Source organism: Macrosteles quadrilineatus, unplaced genomic scaffold, assembly GCF_028750875.1.
Source record: "Macrosteles quadrilineatus isolate MER2022 unplaced genomic scaffold, UCM_ALF_1.0 Scaffold_1__1_contigs__length_201487025, whole genome shotgun sequence".
In the NCBI taxonomy this organism is placed as follows: domain Eukaryota; kingdom Metazoa; phylum Arthropoda; class Insecta; order Hemiptera; family Cicadellidae; genus Macrosteles; species Macrosteles quadrilineatus.
This window is the reverse complement of record NW_026542594.1, coordinates 71,765,646-71,784,893: the sequence shown is the minus strand read 5'-3', so window position 1 is coordinate 71,784,893 and position 19,248 is coordinate 71,765,646. Positions and strand designations below refer to the sequence as shown.

The 19,248-nt window shown below is 35.3% G+C and overlaps 1 protein-coding gene across 3 annotated transcripts in view; it reads left to right on the top strand.

Annotated features, from left to right (window-relative positions):
• Positions 1-18,799, top strand: part of LOC128983568 (probable phosphorylase b kinase regulatory subunit beta) — a 231,684-nt gene extending 212,885 nt beyond the window's left edge. For 2 of the 3 annotated variants that reach the window (XM_054402889.1, XM_054402887.1), the window contains 5 exons: positions 1,593-1,674; positions 10,479-10,534; positions 15,278-15,518; positions 16,213-16,320; positions 18,539-18,799. In XM_054402889.1, coding sequence (XP_054258864.1) covers positions 1,593-1,674; positions 10,479-10,534; positions 15,278-15,518; positions 16,213-16,320; positions 18,539-18,703 — 652 coding nt within the window. In that variant the 3' untranslated portion in view covers positions 18,704-18,799. The remainder of the gene's footprint in view (positions 1-1,592; positions 1,675-10,478; positions 10,535-15,277; positions 15,519-16,212; positions 16,321-18,538) is intronic. The other variant, XM_054402888.1, reaches the window with a different exon arrangement.
• Positions 18,800-19,248: the final 449 nt, after the last annotated feature.

Below are 19,248 nucleotides of genomic sequence, written 5' to 3'. Positions count from 1 at the left end.
GTCATTGCTCAAAGGGGAGCCGTATCATATTGTGGCTAAGAAGAACTTCGTTTAGTTTTGTCATTTCACTACATTTCACTGTATTTCAAGGTTTGGCTCCAAGCAGTCTATATTGATATCACCTATGAGAATAACTAGATTTTTCCATGTTTGTGTTTTTTCTAGGGTTTCAGAGATGATATCCAAGGATGAGTCTAGGTTTCCTTGGGTTCTGTAGATGCCAACAACGTGTAAGTTTTTCCGGCCCTGTTTTATTTTCACAGATATTAGCTCACAATGTAGTTCGATGCTGAGGTTTGTTATATCTGTAGGTACAATGGTGTAATTAGCATTGTTATTTTTAAGGTTTTCAATGACCCATTATTTACTAAAATCGGTCTAGTAGAACTCTAGATTTAGTTGTACACAAATTTTTTAAATTGAATTATACATAAGTAAAAAATATTTCTGAAAGATTCTTTAAACTCAAAATTCAGGTTTGTGACACATCATCATAATTTCAAATATACAGGGCTGGTCATCAGTGTTACAAAATTTTTTTGGCGTAAGTACAAAGTAAATGCAGTGTTATGATGCATATAAAAGGTTCCAAGTCCAAAAATTAGCTTCCCAAAGAATTATTTTATGTTTTTCAAAAATAACTATGTTTTCAAACTTAATACAGCTATTTCTCAATTACCGGTAAATGGATTTGAGTAGACAATGTCATTTTCGTGTTCTACATTAAATTTTGAATAAGAATAATAGAAAATGACGGATGATCAGTTGTAAAAACCCCATTGTAAATAGATTTAAAGATAAAAATTAAGATGTTTGATACAAATTAAAAAAACATTTGTCTATTGTATTTGTTCACACCCTGTATACAAGAAAGTGGCCGATTATGTTAAAAACTGCGCCATTTTATAAGCTTTCTAACCATATGCTACACTATTGAGGTTAAGATATTCTGTTGTTTGTTTTAGTGGTTTGAATACCAGAAAACAGGGAACTTTTTTACTGTTTTTACTGTTCAAGCTGAAACAAAAATACAACTTTTGCTTAATACATGCCGGCTTTCTATGTTTTAAATGTTAAAGACACCCTGTTTTCTGGTATTCAAACCACTAAAACAAACAACAGAATATCTAAACCTCAATAGTGTAGCATATGGTTAGAAAGCTTATAAAATGGCGCAGTTTTTAACATAATCTGTCACTTTCTTGTATACAGGGTGTGAACAAATACAATAGACCAATGTTTTTTAAATTTTTATGAAACATCTTAATTTTTATCTTTGAATCTATTTACAATGGGGTTTTTACAACTGATCCTCCGTCATTTTCTATTATTCTTATTCAAAATTTAATGTAGAACACGAAAATGACATTTTCTACTCAAATCCATTTACCGGTAATTGAGAAATAGCTGTATTAAGTTTGAAAACATTGTTATTTTTGAAAAACATTTTTTGAAGCTAATTTTTGGACTTGGAACCTTTTATATGCATCATTACACTGCATTTACTTTGTACTTACGCCAAAAAAATTTTGTAACACTGATGACCAGCCACCCTGTATAAAAAAAATTTCAGATTGGCCTTATTATTTCAGATGGGTGTTAGAAGCAATGAAACTATGCTTGAAAATGGTATACAGCAAACCAAAACCTCTTGAAAATCACAGTCCATACGAAGTGAGTACAGTTGTTTTTGTGAGTTCAATAACTAATTTGATGTTTATTGATTAAGTTACGCTCAAACTCTGAATTTGGACGATATCTGAAATTTTGGACCACTTTGCAATGTGGACAGTGTGAAATACTCAGCATAGAGTAGGCATTTTTAACAAAAATAAAAGCAAAATGCCTAGAAAGTGTTGTGGGTAAACTGATTTACTCAATGGCAATGTTCTAAAGTTCTTCGGAAATTGAGCAAAGTAAAAATACCTACAACATGGCGTGGGCAAAAATGATTGCCCACGTCGGGCTGTGATTAGTTTTGGTAGTGTCAATACCAATTAGCCTGTATAAACTACAGCGTACTATTCTACATTAAGTTTACAATTAACATGTGTTCTTCTTCTCACTTTTAATTTCTGACAACAGCTGGAGTTTCATAACACTATTTGTTTCCCATGTTAATCTTATGGGAAAATAGGAAACTTTAAAGGGCCCCAGGACCTCACCCTCTAATTATCTCTCTTAAAAGAAAGTTTCCTGCACAACTTCACGTAGCGCTCTTTCAAATGACACCAAGAACATGTCAATCGGTTCAGTAGTTTCGGAGGAGTAATTATCACAAAATCCTGCTTGCGTATTAATTAAGTATATAGATTTGTTTCCCATGTTAATCTTATGGGAAAACACGAAACTTTAAAGGGCCCCAGGGCAACACCCTCTAATTATTTCTCTTAAAAGAAAGTTTCCTGCACAACTTCATGTAACGCTCTTTCAAATGACACCAAGAACATGTCAATCGGTTCAGTAGTTTCGGAGGAGTAATAATCACAAAATACCTGTTTGCGTATTAATTAAGTATAGATACCCACGGTGTACCCCGTGTACACGGTGTAGGTTTAAGTGTACCCGCGGGCTTTGCCCCGTTTAACTTCATAAGTATTCGCATGGCTGAATCACGTCCTGGTTGAAGTTCGTTCGCTACGCTCACTCACCTTTAGTTTGGAGCTCGTTCGCTACGCTAACTCGCCTCCAGGTTGAAGTTTGTTTGCTACGCTCAATCACCTTTTGGTTGCAAATTGGCTGTTGTCATAAATAAATAAAAAAAAAACTAATAGTGCTGCACCCTGTTGGTAATCCTTGTAACTTTAAAGCTATTGAACATCATAGAACAGAACCAACTTGTTTGATTGAAACAGCTGTTAAGATTCATTAATTCCTTTTAAAATGAAAAATCATAAGGTTAACATGGGAAACTCCAGAGCCACTGGGGCGGAGCCCGAAAGCCCGATCAGAATAAAAACTACTTAGTTTTCCTATTTAATGCCCAAAGAATCGGTGTACCGAATTTCAGCTTCCTAAGGTAAGGAGTAAGGAGAGTAAGGATTTCTCTCGAGTGAGGCAATTGCACTTTGCAATCGAGTTGCACATTATATTTTTCCTACAGTTACCATAAAACTAGGGATGGTCAAGTCTCGAAATTTCGGGAAATTTTAAATCTTGTTACACGAGACGAGATTTCTTTTTGGCCGAGATTTTTATCGAGACGAGAATTTAAAAAAATTTTAAATTTAAAAACGCCTGCAGAAAGTCAATGCAATACCCGCAATACAGGAGCGTTTTGTAGTTGCGTTTCCTTTGCGAAGGAGTTCTTATTTAATTAATTCTTTAAATGTAAATATTACTTTAATTATTTAAATAATATTACTTTAATAACATTTGAGAAGTTTTGTTAAGTGTAAGCAGTGTGAGGAATGTTTTATTACTATAAAAAGTCAAAACAAGTTACTATTTTATAAAAATTAATATTGCTTTTATTTTATGATTTATTTTATTTTAGGATAAGTTGAACTCTATCCTAACTGATATCACCATGTTTTCTAATCGTAGGCATTTTTAATAAGTTAGGCGTGATTAATAAAAAAATGTTATGCTGATGTTTTTTAATAAAATATTGTAAATATTCTTGCCTATTATCATTTTTTTTTTTGTATTTAAACACAGTCATCTAACAATGTTACAAAATCAGGTAAAAATTTTGAACGTGTATTTCCCGTTGTGTATGAGAAGGGAAATCCCGTCTCGAAATTTTATGAGAAATAAAAAGTCTCGTCTCGAACTAAAAATCCAATCTCGTCCATCCCTACATAAAACAAATAAATTGGTAAAGAACCGTAACATATTTTTACACAGAAGTGAACTTTTAATATGACATTTAATGATACAACAGTACAACAGCTGACCAGCTGATTTACAGCCAGTGCTGCCAACGTATTTCGCGTGCATACGACCTTGTCTGCATGCTACGCGCTCACTATTTCGTGCCTTCACGTTGCAAATCTGGAGTGAGACAAAGTAATTAGAGCAAAAGAGAGCGACAAATGACAAAGTAATCTGCTGATGAGCGAATTGGCCACTTTGCTTTCTCATATCAGTGAGAGAACATGTACAATGTTAGGTAACTGTAGGAAAAGTTTTTTTTTTTTTACCATACATCAATAGCCAATAGGATGAAATAAATAAATTTTCCAAATTTTTTTAAAAAATATATCAATAAACAAGTAAACTACAACAGTTTTCATTTTCTCCATAAGAATAACATGGGAATTTCAATTTGAAATTACACTTTTTTTTATTTTCTTTGTGACCGTTAGGCATACAACAGCGCTTCAATATACTAAATTATTTCTTTTTTTAAGCTCTACAAAATGGTTTGGTAAGAAATTGCAAAATCTTTTGTTTTCAGGGTCAAAAATGGGAAAACCCCTTTTTAATCCATAAACCCCCCATATACCCCCAATCCCATGGTCCGATCATGCTGGTTCACGAACTCGTTTGAATAAATGTAGGTTTACAAGTTTATACCAAATTTCATAAAAATCGGATCATTTTTTCTCGAATTATCATGCTAACGGACACACAAATACAGTAGGATCTCGTTAATTATAGAAAATGCCGGATTGGTGGAAATGCATCAGAAATTGAAGTAGTTTTACAATAAACAAAATTTGTATTGCTTACAAAAACTATGATAACAATCATTTGAATTTCTGTACAGTATAGGCCTAATGAAATGTTCTTTAATGTATTATTGTGAAATAGAAACAGTGCTGAAATAGAAAGAAGCTGTCGACGTACTGGCTCCGCCCACTCCGCCCTCCTCATCCCCCTCCTCCACGTCACTGCCGTCTAGAACATCTTCGATGATCTCATCGTCTGTCATGATTTGACACTGCTCGTGGTCTGCTCCTTCCAACCAGGCGGTGTCATCGGCTGATGTCAGATCTTATGGATCGTGTACTAATTGTTCGGCTATTGCTTCACACTCAAGTCATTTAGCTCAGCATCTGTTGTCACTGTCGTTTGAGGATTTGATTGTCTTCTGTAATCCTCTAATAAATCAAGAGAAGGCCACAACTTCGCCCATGAACAAACAATTATTTTTGTTGCAAGTTTTTCCCATGCGCTTGCAAGATTAAATACCCCCGCCGCAGTAAACCTGCAGACTAAGCGGATTTCAACTTGTCTGATTACATTTTTACTAAAATATTTCCATAAATAAGACATATTTATTTATTCCTAATTTTAATAACATTAGATTTAATGAGTGCTTAGGTTTGCTGCTACGGGGAAGGTAAAAAGTGTTTTTTGACCATACGCCAATAGTATAGGATGAAATAAATAAGTTTGCCAAATTTTATCAATATATCCATAAACAAGTAAACTACAACAGTTTTCATTTTCTCCATAAGAATAACATAGGTTTTTTTTATCACACTATTTTTGAATTTTCTCCGTGACCGTTCAACAGTACAACAGTGCTTCAATATACTAAATTATTTCTTTTTTTAAGCTCTACAAAACGGTTTAAAAAGAAATTGCAAAATTTTTTGTTTTTGGGGTTAAAAATTAGAAAACCCCATTTTTACCCAATAAAACCCCCCATAAACCCCCGGTCCCATGGTCCGATTATGCTGCTTCGCAAACTCGTTTGAATAAACGTAGGTTTACACGTTTGTACCAAATTTAATCAAAATCGGATCATTTTTGCTTGAGTTATCGCGCTAACGGACATATATATATATATATATATATATATATGGATTTGAACGGATGGTGTTTTTGGCCTCTAGGGACCTCAAAACAAAAAGAAAATTATATCGGTCCCGGGTCCAGGTCTTACCATGAGTACTACGGTTATAGCTTATTCCCTATATGGGAAATTTGCTAAAACAACATCTTTCAGGTTGGTTTCCTTCAGAGCTGTAACAACACTCCCCTCTTTTGATTAAACACTGTATAACAGGTTTTTTTTGTAATTTGTTTTTATAGTTTGGATCACATTTTGGTCCATGAGCTGGAGTATCGGAGTTACATTTGGGGGCAAAAATAAAGCAGTGATTTTTCCATTCCAACTTTTTAACTCATCCTCATCTGGATGTCCAAGACAATTATTAATCAACAAAAGGGCTTTTTAAGGCAGTTTCTGTGTTTTCAAAAACTTTTTTACCGATGGAACAAAAGTTTTATGAAACCATTCCAAAAAAAGAGTTTTTGTCATCCATCCCTTTGTCGAGTTTGTGTATGTAACTGGCAACTGTGTGTTTTTGAAAGCCCTTGGCTTGTTGGCTTTCCCAATAACGAGCAATTCTAATTTATGCGTGCCACTAGCATTACAACACGGCATAAAAGTTACTCTATCTTTGGCCAACTTGCGACCTGGGGCACTAGCTTCATCTCTATGAACGAATGTTTGTTTCGGCAAAAGACGCCAAAACAGACCACTCTCGTCAGCATTGTAGATCTGATCCAAGCCTAAGTCCATTTCATCCATGATATCTTTAAATTTTTCAACAAAATGTTCTGCAGCCGCTACATCACACGAAAGCTTCCTCCAGTCATAGTTAGCAATCAAATTCCAAAGCGTCGTTTGAATTTATCCAGCTACCCAACACTTGCACGGAAGTCGTCCTTTTTCATAATTTTGTTATAACAATGTTTTGCTTTTTCCATTATAATATCACCTGAAATTGGCGTGTGTCGGCTCCTTTCTTGCAATTATAAAGTGTGTCTTCTACTTGCGGAAATTCGCCTACTTTTAATGTCTTTCTTACCTTTAAAGATGATTCACTACTCCTCTTAAAGAATTATTCGATTTGCTCCTTCTTCTTCTTTATGTCGTGTATAGTTGCACGGCCGATATTGTATTCCTTAGACAGATGAGCCAACTTTTCACCCTTTTCCAAATGTTTTAAAATCGTATACTTTTGATCTAAAGTCAGCGTTACATGTTTACGTTTTCCCGACATCGCACTACACATTTAGATTGTATAGTATGTACACTGTACTCACAACACTGCCTTCACTCAACTCACACGCCACGCACTGTACGCAAATGCAACTACCCGTAGCAGACGTCAGTCGTCAGTGTACTGCTGTTGTGAAATGTGGACACTCGCGTTTTCAAGTCTAGACATGAAAATTGACTAACTCATCGGCGGAAACACAGTGCCGGTGTAATGAATGGCCGGATTATAGAGACTCTACTGTATATATATATATATGAATTTGAACGGATGATGTTTTCGGCCTCTGGGGGTTCGCCAGAATTTTATCACCCTGGAATTTTACCCCCTGGGCAAAGTTGACGTCACTATGACGTATAAGCTAGATATTATATTATATAAGCAATAAAAACCGGAATTTTACCCCCTGTTGATATAACTAGCATTTAGGCAACTGCAGATGTACGGCCCGGATTTTTGCCCCCCCCCGCAATTTTACCCCCTGATTTTTACCCCCTGAATTTTTGCCCCCTGGCCAGATATAGAAATTATTGAGAATAATTTGTTTTTTCTTTCAGTTTTAAATCAATAGAAAACATATTACTATTGAATGTTTAGAGTAGCCTATCTTAATTTATTTGTAATCTCAACTACCTAAGTAAACAGATTTCGCTGTTTAATTTTGATATTCGGGATTTGGGTTTGGGGCCAACTGTTTGTTAATATGTTTTATAATGAAATGAGTATCTCATTTAAATGATAATAGGGTGAACATTTCTTGAACGATTTATTATACCACAGTGGAAAAAATGTATTTCGTTTCTGTTGTACAGTAACACAATATTCCTTTTTATTTCTTCAGGCACAAACCATGAGCTATTTGTGGTTTGTACACAGAAAGATAATCGAAATACATGTTGTAAAATGTAGTTGAAGGTATCCGGTAAAAAGTATTTGTCCAATTGTTGTGTTGACTACTACAAGGAAACCCAAATGTATATACACATTAACCAACAGTTGGCCCCAAAACTCAAATCCCAAAACTCAAATATTAAAATTAAAATTCAAAACCTGTTTGATTAGGGTTACAAAAAAATTAAGATAAGCTACTTAATATTAAAACTAGTGGCTTGTAGGGACGTAAGTCCCTAAAAAGCTCAAATCTAAAATCAATTATTGTAATCTTGAAACAAACTCAGAATCAAACTTTAATATGGAAAGACAAAAACAGATGTGTTGAGATAAGCTTAGTTCTTGGTCAAAACCGCTAAATTAGCACTCCGAATCAGTTATTATTGCTATGTTTATGCTCATTTTGTAAAGGTTTTGACAAAATTAGTGTAAAGTAAAGGCACCCCATTGACAGAACGTAACCCTAAATTTGTTTCTGATCAACATTAAAAAACTACTATTAGCCTAGTATAAGTATATATGGTGGTAATCCTCTTAAAGGTGCGATTGACTTTACATATCCTATCAAAAAAGGGCCTAATCAACGTCTGGTTACTAACTATTTTGTGACTGGTTAGGGTTCCATTACCCAGTTATTGAAACCAATCACGACATGCAAATTTTTGGTTAGTTTTAAGAAACGGAAATTACCTCTAGGTTTTACTGTTATAAGTAGGTGCTCCCTTTACTACTGTGCATGCTAGGCTATATTATTTGAACATGTACCCGGTTAGTCTCCTCTAAACAATATTGTTTTTTTTCGCCCATTGGAACTTGTCATAGTACTTCCTTAATAAACGAATACCTGTACGAACCCCTATTTCATCATCATTCCAAAATTGTTTTCTAACAGGGGCCATTAAGGTTATTCAACTTCAACTTCATACAAAATATTGATTTAACTCTACAATAAATCTCAAATATAAATGTTAGTAAATTTACAAAAGTGTGTGTCAGAAATCTGTAACACATGTTTTGTAATAAAACCAATGCAGATGTTTTGTAATCAAAAGAACGCAAAAGTTCTTCATTTAATCTTGAATCGTTTCTTTAATCTTGAAAACAATTGATTTCAACTTTGACGTAACTAAAAAGTCTTAATCATTATAGGTAACGTTATCCCTGGTTTTATATAGTATACGGTACATTGCAGAATTGACTGGCAAATGAGTAATCCAAATGTAATATTTCTTACTGGCTTAATGATAATCACGATCAGCTGTATTGAAGTAAACAAAAATCAGCAGTAAATGGCTTCTAATGCTATTCTTATGGAGGACATTTTACGTTAGATCTAATTTTGTGTTAAAATTATGGGGATTTCACTATTTTTCCCGCCGTCACGGGATCGAGACCTTTAATTTGAGCCCTCTCCCATCATTCTACGACTTCCCAGTCGCCCACAATTTTGACGCAAAGAATCGGCTTACATAATTAATAATATAGATAGATGTTTACTATTAAATTAAAACTGAAAGAAGAAATGTAATTATTCTCACTTATTTCTAATCCATTTGTTTTTTGGTGAGATTTGAACCCGTGCTCTGGAACTGTGAAGCCCCATGCTCTACCATTCGACCAGCCAGTGGCGGATCTAGAGCAGTCACAAGGGGGGGGCGAACCAGGGAGTCAGGGGCGGTTCGGGGGTACCCCTCCGAAAAATGTGTGTAAACTAAGTCTCCTAAATCACAGTTTTTTACCATTTCTTTGTCCAAAGTTAGTGTGACAAATTATTTTACGCAATTTGTATGCACTACTGTATTACATGCAGTAAAAAATATATGTATATGTATGCCCGAGGGGGGGGCGGTCGCCCCCCTCGCCCCCCCTCTGGATCCGCCACTGCGACCAGCTCGCTTCCCAGTCTCACCTTCACATCCTAGGACACTAGGTTCTAGCCCAGAACGGTTTTACACATTAAGTTATTTCTGGTTTGTCCTAGAGAGTCGCGGCATTATCACGTAGTTAAAATGTGTTGGTAATTGTGGGATTTGAACCCGTGCTCTAGGACTCCGGAGCCGGCCCATGTTGTACCACTAAACCAGCTCGCTCCCCGAGGTGAGCTAAAACCGTGTTAAAACATGGAAATGACAGCCAAATAACAGCCATCGTGTAGAGCTTTAAAAAAATGTCATTTAAATTCTCATGGTTTTTGGTTGGTAAAAAAACAACCTCCCCCATAGCAGCAAACCTAAGCCCTCTTTCAATCTAATGTTAATTTAAATGGGAAATATGTCTTGTTTATAGAAATAATATTTTTGTAAAAATCCAATCAGACAGATTGAAATTAGCTTATTCTGCAGATTTTCTGCGGACAGTGTATTTTTGTTTATATAAATGGTACATCAAATGTTCTCGTGTTTGTTTTGTTACAGAATTATGTTTATCATATTTTAAAACTTTAATTTAGGATTATATTTATCTATAATATATCAGAGGAACTAAATTTAAGGGTGTTCCAAAGTAAAAAATCTTAAACGGATTGTAATGGTTACTTGGTTGACATGCTATGTGTGCAAGAGTCCATCAAAATTATTAAGATTCAATTTTTCTAAAAACAGTTTCTAAGTGTTTCTTGTTTTCTAGGTTAGGCAACTGCTGTACAAAGTTTTGTCCGTTCGAGATTGGGCCCAAAGAGACAAGTAAGTAAGAGTGAGCCTTGAGCTTATCTAAGTTTAATATCCTTTGGGAACTATCTATTGATTTATCTTTTACTAACTTGAGGCAGCCCAAGGCCGCGCTAGATATACGGTTTGCAGCCTTGGGCTGCCTCAAGTTAGGGTGGCGAGGACTATAAAAGTAAACTTGGTGAGTCCCTACACTGAACTGTTCATAGTAGAACCGTGATAGTAGTATTGTATGGTATTGTTTTGTTCAAACTTTAATGTAGATAAATTCTTTAATTTATAATATTTCAATAAAATGTACCGTTTTTGAGGTATTTGCGAAAAAGTAAAAAAGTCTCATTTTCACACCCTCCCCCCCCCCACCAATCACGACACTCAAATCAGTGTAACTTTTTTTTACATATTGTATTCAACAAATTGGCACTGGTTTGGAACTTTTTTGGATGACCCGGTTTGCTCTTTTTTAAGCTAATTAATTGCACTGTACTATATAGAGCACTTTAAAACACTGAATTTTTCCTCGTATATTTGGTATATTCTGTGGTACCCAAATCTGTTGTTTTTCTTGGACAAAAGAAACAAAAGTTCTTTAAGAAATCTAAATTTTTGGTTAAAGTAAGTGAAGAGCGAAACAAACCGTTATAATTTAGATGTTATGAGTGCAATGAAAAAGGACACCGTAAAGCAGACTTTCCTCAGTTAAAAGGTAAACAGTTTAGATCTCATATAGCAGATAATGACGCATGTTATGTGCCTGAAGATGACGTAGCTCTCAGTAGTATCCATAGTACGACTCTAGTGAATTTTGTACTAGATTCTGGATCAACACATCATCTTGTAGATTGTGGGACTGGTGTTTTTCTTGAAAATGTTAAAGATGTTGACTTTGACATTGAAGTTGCCAAAAATGGTCAAACTCTGAAGGCTACAAGATTGCCACGTTTTTAAAAGTTTAGAAAAGAACTTGGACTTTTCTAAAAAATTATTTAATCAGTTGTGTTTGTTTGGATTTGAATTGGATTGAAGAATTGTGGGGGAGTGTTGAAGATCAATTCTAATGTCCTTGAAAATATTGTTTAAATGTATTTGAATTTTGAACAGGTGGTATTTTCATATTTTAAATAATATTAATAGTAACGAGGTGTTAGTCCGTCCTACGTACGGGAATTCAGTAGTCAGTTAAAACCGTGTACAATTCAGATCAGCTAGTTTACACGTAAAGACAAAGTTTCTTGCAGTTTTAATGTGAAAAATCATCTTGTAAACAAATGCTGTGTGACCAAATATTTTTTTATTCCATCATAGGCCTATACGATATGCATTTTAGATCCGATAATTTTAAACAATAAAACAGCAATTCTACAATTTTTGCTATGTGAAAAGCGTTGAAGTGAGATTTGCAGCCGATTCGCACAGACGCACACTGAGTATAAGTAGCCTACAGTAGAGAGAGTAATAGTCAATAAAGAAGTGTATACGATTACTAAAAGAACTGGTCACATGTAGCAGGAATATAAGAAGCAAACACGCTAGTAAAGCTAATGACGTAATTGTCAATGTTTATTATCCATACCGTTATCAGTTCTATCCTTAATAATTACCCACCCTCATTGAATAAGTGTACATCGTAATTTCCCATATTAGTTAATTTAAACTACAATATATTCATAGTTGAAATAAAAGTGATATTTTCACGTTTGGGAGCGCTGATAGGCACCCCCAAACGTAACCACACTGAACACGATTTCATAAAAGGATGGTTTGTCTAATTGCAGTATCCTAGGTCAATGTTGACGTTGTGTTCAATCTTTGTATAAAACTCGGCTGAGGTTGTGGTGGTAATTTAAAATTGTGATTCCTGATTATTCTTGATCTTCTTTTTATGACATCGATATTTCCGGGCCAAATCCAAACAAAGTTAAAGCAGACAAACATCTGTAAACAAAAAGCGACCATGAAGAATTAAAACATGTAAACATTGTTATTTTTCTATTCTTTCCTCGAAAAGTGGAATAGTAAAATAATTTGCATTTATCCTTTTTTATTAAGACTCGTGTACAGAGCCTCGATTAGTACTGTGGTTTAATTAATTTTGGTCTAAACTATTTTAAACTGTGGTCTAATTATCTCTACTAATCTTACTTATTTCCTATAATCAATGACAAAATAAGAGTAAATAAAATAACCTCATAGTTCCATAGTTTATATTTAACCAGCTGTTAGTTAAAACAAATTATATTACTCTAAAACAAATCGAAGATTACAAAGATTGCTTCAAAAAAATAATTTGAACATCCTAGTATTTTACTATGTATAATTTAATTAATCTGTCATCCTCTTACAGAAGAATTGAACGTATCAATGATTTGCATTACACATAGTATTATAAATAATACCCCCGCCGCAGCAAACCTGCAGACTTAGCGAATTTCCATCTGCCTGATTGGATTTAAACTAAAATATCTCCTTAAAAATATCACATTTATTCCCTATTTTAACAGAATTAGTTTAATGAGTACTTAGGTTTTCTGCAACAGGGAGGGTAAAAAAAGTTTTTTTAAAATGTAAAATATTAAAAGGTACTGTGGTTTAGTAAGAAATTAATGTATTTTCCAAATTTGATCAAAATATGTTCATAAACAAGCAAACTACAACAGTTGACTTATTCTCCATAAGAATAACATGGGAATTTTAAAATTACAATTTTTTTGAATTTTCTCCGTAACAATTAGGCGCATAACAACGCTTCAATATACTAAATTATTTGTTTTTTTAAGCTCTACAAAATGGTTTAAAAATAAATTGTGAAATTTTGTGTTTTTAGGGTCGAAAATGGGAAAACCCTATTTTTACCCCATACAACCCCCCATAAACCCCTGTTCCCATAGTCCGATCATGCTGGTTCGCGAACTCATTCAAGTTTATCCCGCCTTACACCTTCAAACCAAATTTTATCAAAATCGGACAAAAATTACTCAAGTTATCGTGCGGATGGACACACATATATATATATATATATATAGATATATAAAAATTTGAACGAATGGTGTTTTTGGCCTCTGGGGACATCAAAATGAAAAAGTAAATCGGTCCCGGGCTTAGGTCTTACCATGAGACCTACGGTAATAGCTACTTCCCTATAGGGAAATTCGCTAATAAGTCAACCCTAAGGCTAGGATTATACTAGGACGCTGGGGTCCGAGAGGCCAGCGTCCGGGACGCTAACGGGGCATTAAATCAAATGGGGGCGATTATACTATGGATGCTAGCGTCGGATGCTAAAAAGAGCCACCGGACGCTCGAAGCTATTACCGTAGGTCTCATGGTAAGACCTAGGCCCGGGACCGATACTTTTTCATTTTGATGTCCCCAGAGGCCAAAAACACCATCCGTTCGTATAGATTTAAATATTATATATATGTCTGTAAACGCGATAACTGGAGTAACTTTTGTCCTATTTTGAAGAAATTCTGTTTTAAGGTGAGGGGTGGGATGAATGAGTTCGCGAACCAGCATGAACAGACCTTGGGAACGGGGTTTTATGTGCTAAAAAAGGGGGTTTGTCATTTTTGACCCATAAAACTGAAAAATTCCCAATTTCTCTCTAGACAATTTTAATGAGCTTAAAAACAAATAATTTAGTATATTTAAGTGTTTTTGTACTGTTATTAGTTATGGAGAAAATTAAAAAAAGAGTATATTACAAATTGCCATGTTATTCTTATAGAAAATGTTGTTAAGTGTTGGAATTTGCTTGTGTATGGATATATTTTGATTAAACTTGGACGATTTGTTTTATACTAAGCTAATAATACAGTATTTTACTAAAAACACACTTTATTAGCCCCCTTAAAGCATCAAACCTTGGTACTCGTTAAACCTAATGTTATTTAAATAGATATAAACAAAAAGTGACTAAACATTGAAATAAAATGGCAGTCCGAGAGGCTAGCATCCCAACACAAATCACGTCATTTTTCGGCTTGAGGTGGGACGCTAGCCTCTCGGACGCCAGCATCCCGGACGCCAGCGTCCTAGTATAATCCTAGCCTAAGTGTGACTTTACATTTTTATCCAAATGCTGAATTTTTGACACAAAAGCTGAATGTTTACAGCTGTTATGTTAAGCAAATTATTTTATGCCAAAAGCTAGTTTAGAATCTTAGCGTCGGCTGCTAGACTTTTTAAAAATTAAAACTTAATTTCTAAAAATCTGGGACCATAAACTAAACTTATGGCTTCGACATTCCCTAGTTCTCAAAACTATATTTCTTTCAACACAAAAATCATGAAAATCTGTCGAGTGGTTGATTCAGAATCGTGAAATAAAAAAACACTACTGTATTTCGTTTTAATATTATAGATTGTTCCTATGTTGTAAATAGTTGGTTTCAGTCTCCCATTTTTTTAAGTAAATTAAAAACCTTTAATCCAAGTCTAAAGATTCCACTAATTTATCCCTTCCTACTGTAGAGTGTAACAGGTAAATAGTAGGCATAGTTTTAACAGCCAAAGAGTAACTGTTTAAGGTATGGAGAGAGGCCTGTGGGTCAAACGTATCCAGCAAAACAAGGGATGAGCCGGTATAGTACAAGGGTGAAACAAACTGTACTGATAAAAAGTAGTGGGAGGTACCAGGATCCGAACCCACTACATTGCTGCCTTGGGCCCGAAGTCCATGGCGCTACTGACTCACCTCAACCTAATCTGAGCTTTTATCTCTTTTACAACAAATTCCTAATCTTCCACTTTGGCAAGGTTGACTCCTCTGCAGCGCAGACAGCTGGAAGGTTGTCTGTGTCGAGTGCCGTCTCAGTTCTACGTCCAGGTATGGGACATCTTAGTCAGAGTGCCTCAGGGTATCCGCACACAGGGCCACACTCTACCTCACCAACCTACACTCACCAACATGACACGCTCTGAGCTCAACTTTGGACTGCTCGTAGAGGACATACTCAACCACATACAACAACCAGAGTATCGTCAAATCATTGTTGAGGTAATCTTGAATTATTACAAATATTGTGTAGTACCAATATTGGAATCTATATGTTCAGATTTAATCTTCCTTATTTTAATTGATAACTTTAAAATACTTCAACATCAATCTGTATGTATACAAAAACAGCTAATTTCTGTAGAGCTTAGCTTTATTAATTTTTTTAATTTCCAATCTATCAAAACATAGGATTTTGCATGTCCCAAGCAAACAAAGTTCCTGTGTTTTCCTGTGCACTAAGGTATAGTATTCTTTTATAAAATAAATTAGTAGGAACTATAAATTGTAAAACCATACTATGAAAACTAAGAGCATTACTAGACTATGAAGTGATATTTGATTATTCAAAACCACTTAGCTATGTGTGATTATTTGCATTGGGATGAAAAGTATCGTTCCCTACTTGTCATAAAAGTCCCATTTGTACCCTAAAGAGGCCACTTTTGGAACTAGTAGTAAAATATCTATCTTATGAAATCCGTCTAAAGATGTGAGATGTGTTTCTGTATGTTGTAAATACATAAAACCCCTTTTTCATGAGTAATACCTCACATGTATTGTTTCAGTGCTCAATCCAAAATGTTACCCCATAAGGATGTAAAAAAATGTGTACTGAAATCGTGTAATCCACTTGGTTACATTTTTGACTACTTCATTTGATTGCCCTACACTTGACTCATCAAAATATTTTCAGCTTCTGTGTATTGTTTCAACAATACTTCATAGAAATCCTGAATTGACGTTTCGAAACCAGCTGGACTTGGATGAACTAGTGTCAGAAGCCTTCAAAATGTTTTGCAAAGTAAGTCTTGGCAAATATTTTGGTTCTGTACACATTTTCAATAGTGAGACGATCTTCATGCCTGAATGTATTTTTGACACTGTCCATTGTACCACAGAAAACGTACTACTATAACCCAGAATGCCAACCGCATGGTAAAAAGCATTAAGCGGTTTGAGAGAGCTTTGCCTGTCAATCCGTAGGCAGCGCCACCAGCGAGGAAACGTTTTGCTACAGGAACGCTGGTGGCGCTGCCTACGGATTGACAGGCAAAGCCCTCTCAAACCGCTTAATGCTTTTTACCATGCGGTTGGCATTCTGGGTTATAGTAGTACGTTTTCTGTGATTGTACTATTCCTCTTTGAGCTATGGCCCTCTACCTAATGCCATATTAGATGGCTCACTTACACTACACCTCATTTAGCTACTCGTTGCGCTGTTTGTGTGGAGTTGCGGGGGAAACTCAAAAATTTCAAATGGAAAGACCCATCGAGTGACCCCTTATTTTGAAGGTCCTTTTAAAAGAAAACCAATAACGCAAATTAGAGGTCTCTATATCAATCCAGTAAAAGATGGCAGCCAATTGAAATTCTCAGAAGTTAAATTTAACTTAGAGCTTTCCAATCCTGGAGACCCCCTGTAAATTTTGTAACGGCTCACACTAGAAAAACTAAACGCTACATACCTTTTTGGCATTTTATGAAGTACTTTTTAAGCCTAATAGCCACTTGGTTTGCAAACCCAAAATGGGGGATTTTGGGGGAAACTCAAAAATGTTTAATTTTAAACCCCATCGAGTGACCACTTGAAGGTCATAATAAAAGAAAACTAACAACGCAAACTAGAGGCATCTATCTTAACACAGTAACATATGGCAGCAAATTGAATATAAAATTGAAAGTTATTTCTGATTTCTAAAGATTTCAATCGAAAAAAATTTTGAGTTTCCCCCAAAATCCCCCATTTTGGGTTTGGAAACCAAGTGGCTATTAGACTTCAGAAGTACTTCATAACATGCCAAAAAGGTGTGTAGAGTTTAGTTTTCCTAGTGTGAGCCGTTACAAAATTTACAGGGGGTCTCCAGGATTGGAAAGCTCTAAGTTAAATTTAACTTTTGAGAATTTCAATTGGCTGCCATCTTTTTCCTGGATTGAGATAGAGACCTCGAATTTGCGTTGTTGGTTTTCTTTTGCCATGAACTTTAAAATGAGGGGTCATTCAATGGGTCTTTCCATTTGAAATTTTTGAGTTTCCCCCAAAATCCCCCATTTTGGGGATGTTCACCAAGTGGCGGTTATGCCCAAAAAGTACTTCATAACATGCCATAAAGGTGTGCCGAGTTTGGTTTTTCTAGTATGGGCCGTTAATAAAATAACAGGGGGTCTCCACACGTTTTACTAACTTTGTATATCTACTGGGAGTACAATGCAGTTGTCTGCTTGCAATATTGAGTGCAGCCAGCATTATATCCAATACTTTTCTTAAGTCAATACTATACATCTGTTTCTCGTAAATGGGATATATACTTGCAGTATCCAATGTCAATGGTATATTTGGTTCACATTTGCAGTATTTAAAGTCCATTGCCTTTATAAGTCTGGTTCACATAAATGAATTGTCTACTTGCAGGAACCAAAGTCCATGTTTCATCTGGTTCTCTTAAATTAAATGTCTTCTTGCAGTATCCAATGTCAATGATATATTTGGTTCGCATACATAAAATGCCTATTTGCAGTATGTAAAATCAATGGTACACCTGTTGTACTTAAATCGAATGTCCATTTAAAGGTTCTAGTGAATGGTACGTCTGGTTCACAAAACAAATTTTTTACTTGTAGTTTCCAAACTTAATAGTACATTAGGTTCACGTAATGAATTGTCCACTTGCAATTTCCTAAATCAATGGTACACCTGCTTCACATAAATGAGAAATCTGCTTGCAATATCCAAAGTATATTGAGTATGCCAAAGTATGCCTACTTCTGGTTCACTTAAATAGTCTTTTTGCAGTAATCAAAGTAGGGGTGGACGGGTCCCGAAATTTCGGAAAATTATCAGAAAAAAAATTTCCCGATCTTTGGGACAGCATTGTATTTTAAAAAGAAGATTATGTGTTTCATCTTTGTTTCCCTCCGCTCAATAGGCGGGCCTGAGACTACATACATATAGTTAGGTCAATAATTGAAAATCCTTCACATATTACGTTTAGGAATGTCTCCTAAACTTATTGAATGTTCAGGACAGCCAGATGGAGAGCTGTAGAGATGTGACAGTGTTTTTCTCAGCTCCCAACTCCGTCACAACTGGATACCTAGCAAGAGCTGTGGTCAACAATGTTTTGAAAGGAGGACAGTTAGCTCCTGCTTCTGGCTCACAGGATGATGACCATTGCCGCATCTCTTAGTCAACATAACATTTTTACATTGCTATGAGTATTTTGGTTATTTCCTTGCAAGTAGTTATGGTTACAAAATAAATGTGTTTACTACAAAATTGCCAATCATGTTTTATTGGATTATTTATCCCTACAATATGAAGACACCAGGGGAAAAGGGGGTAAGTCCACTATTTTGGGTTTTTGAGTTTAGGACGAAAAACGGTTCTTTGTTGTTAAAATTTGTAAGTCGTAAACTCGAAAGTGGAATAAGGATGTTAGTACGGCTGTAATTTACGTTGGAAAATATGGGGGTGTGGGGAAGAAGGAGGCAAGTCCAGTACATAGTGGGGTAGAAAGAGCCTAGTCTCTACTTGTTGCCTGTAGAACGAGTGACTCACCACCTGACTGCCAAGCCAGGTTTGAAACTTTAGATTGCAACATTCCCCTGAGGTATTCATATACAGTCCAACCTCGGTATAACGAATCTGAAGGGACCGAACTGAATATTCATTATATCAAGGATTTCGTTAAAATGAGGTTCGTTATATTGAGGTTAGGTTTGCAGGAATTTC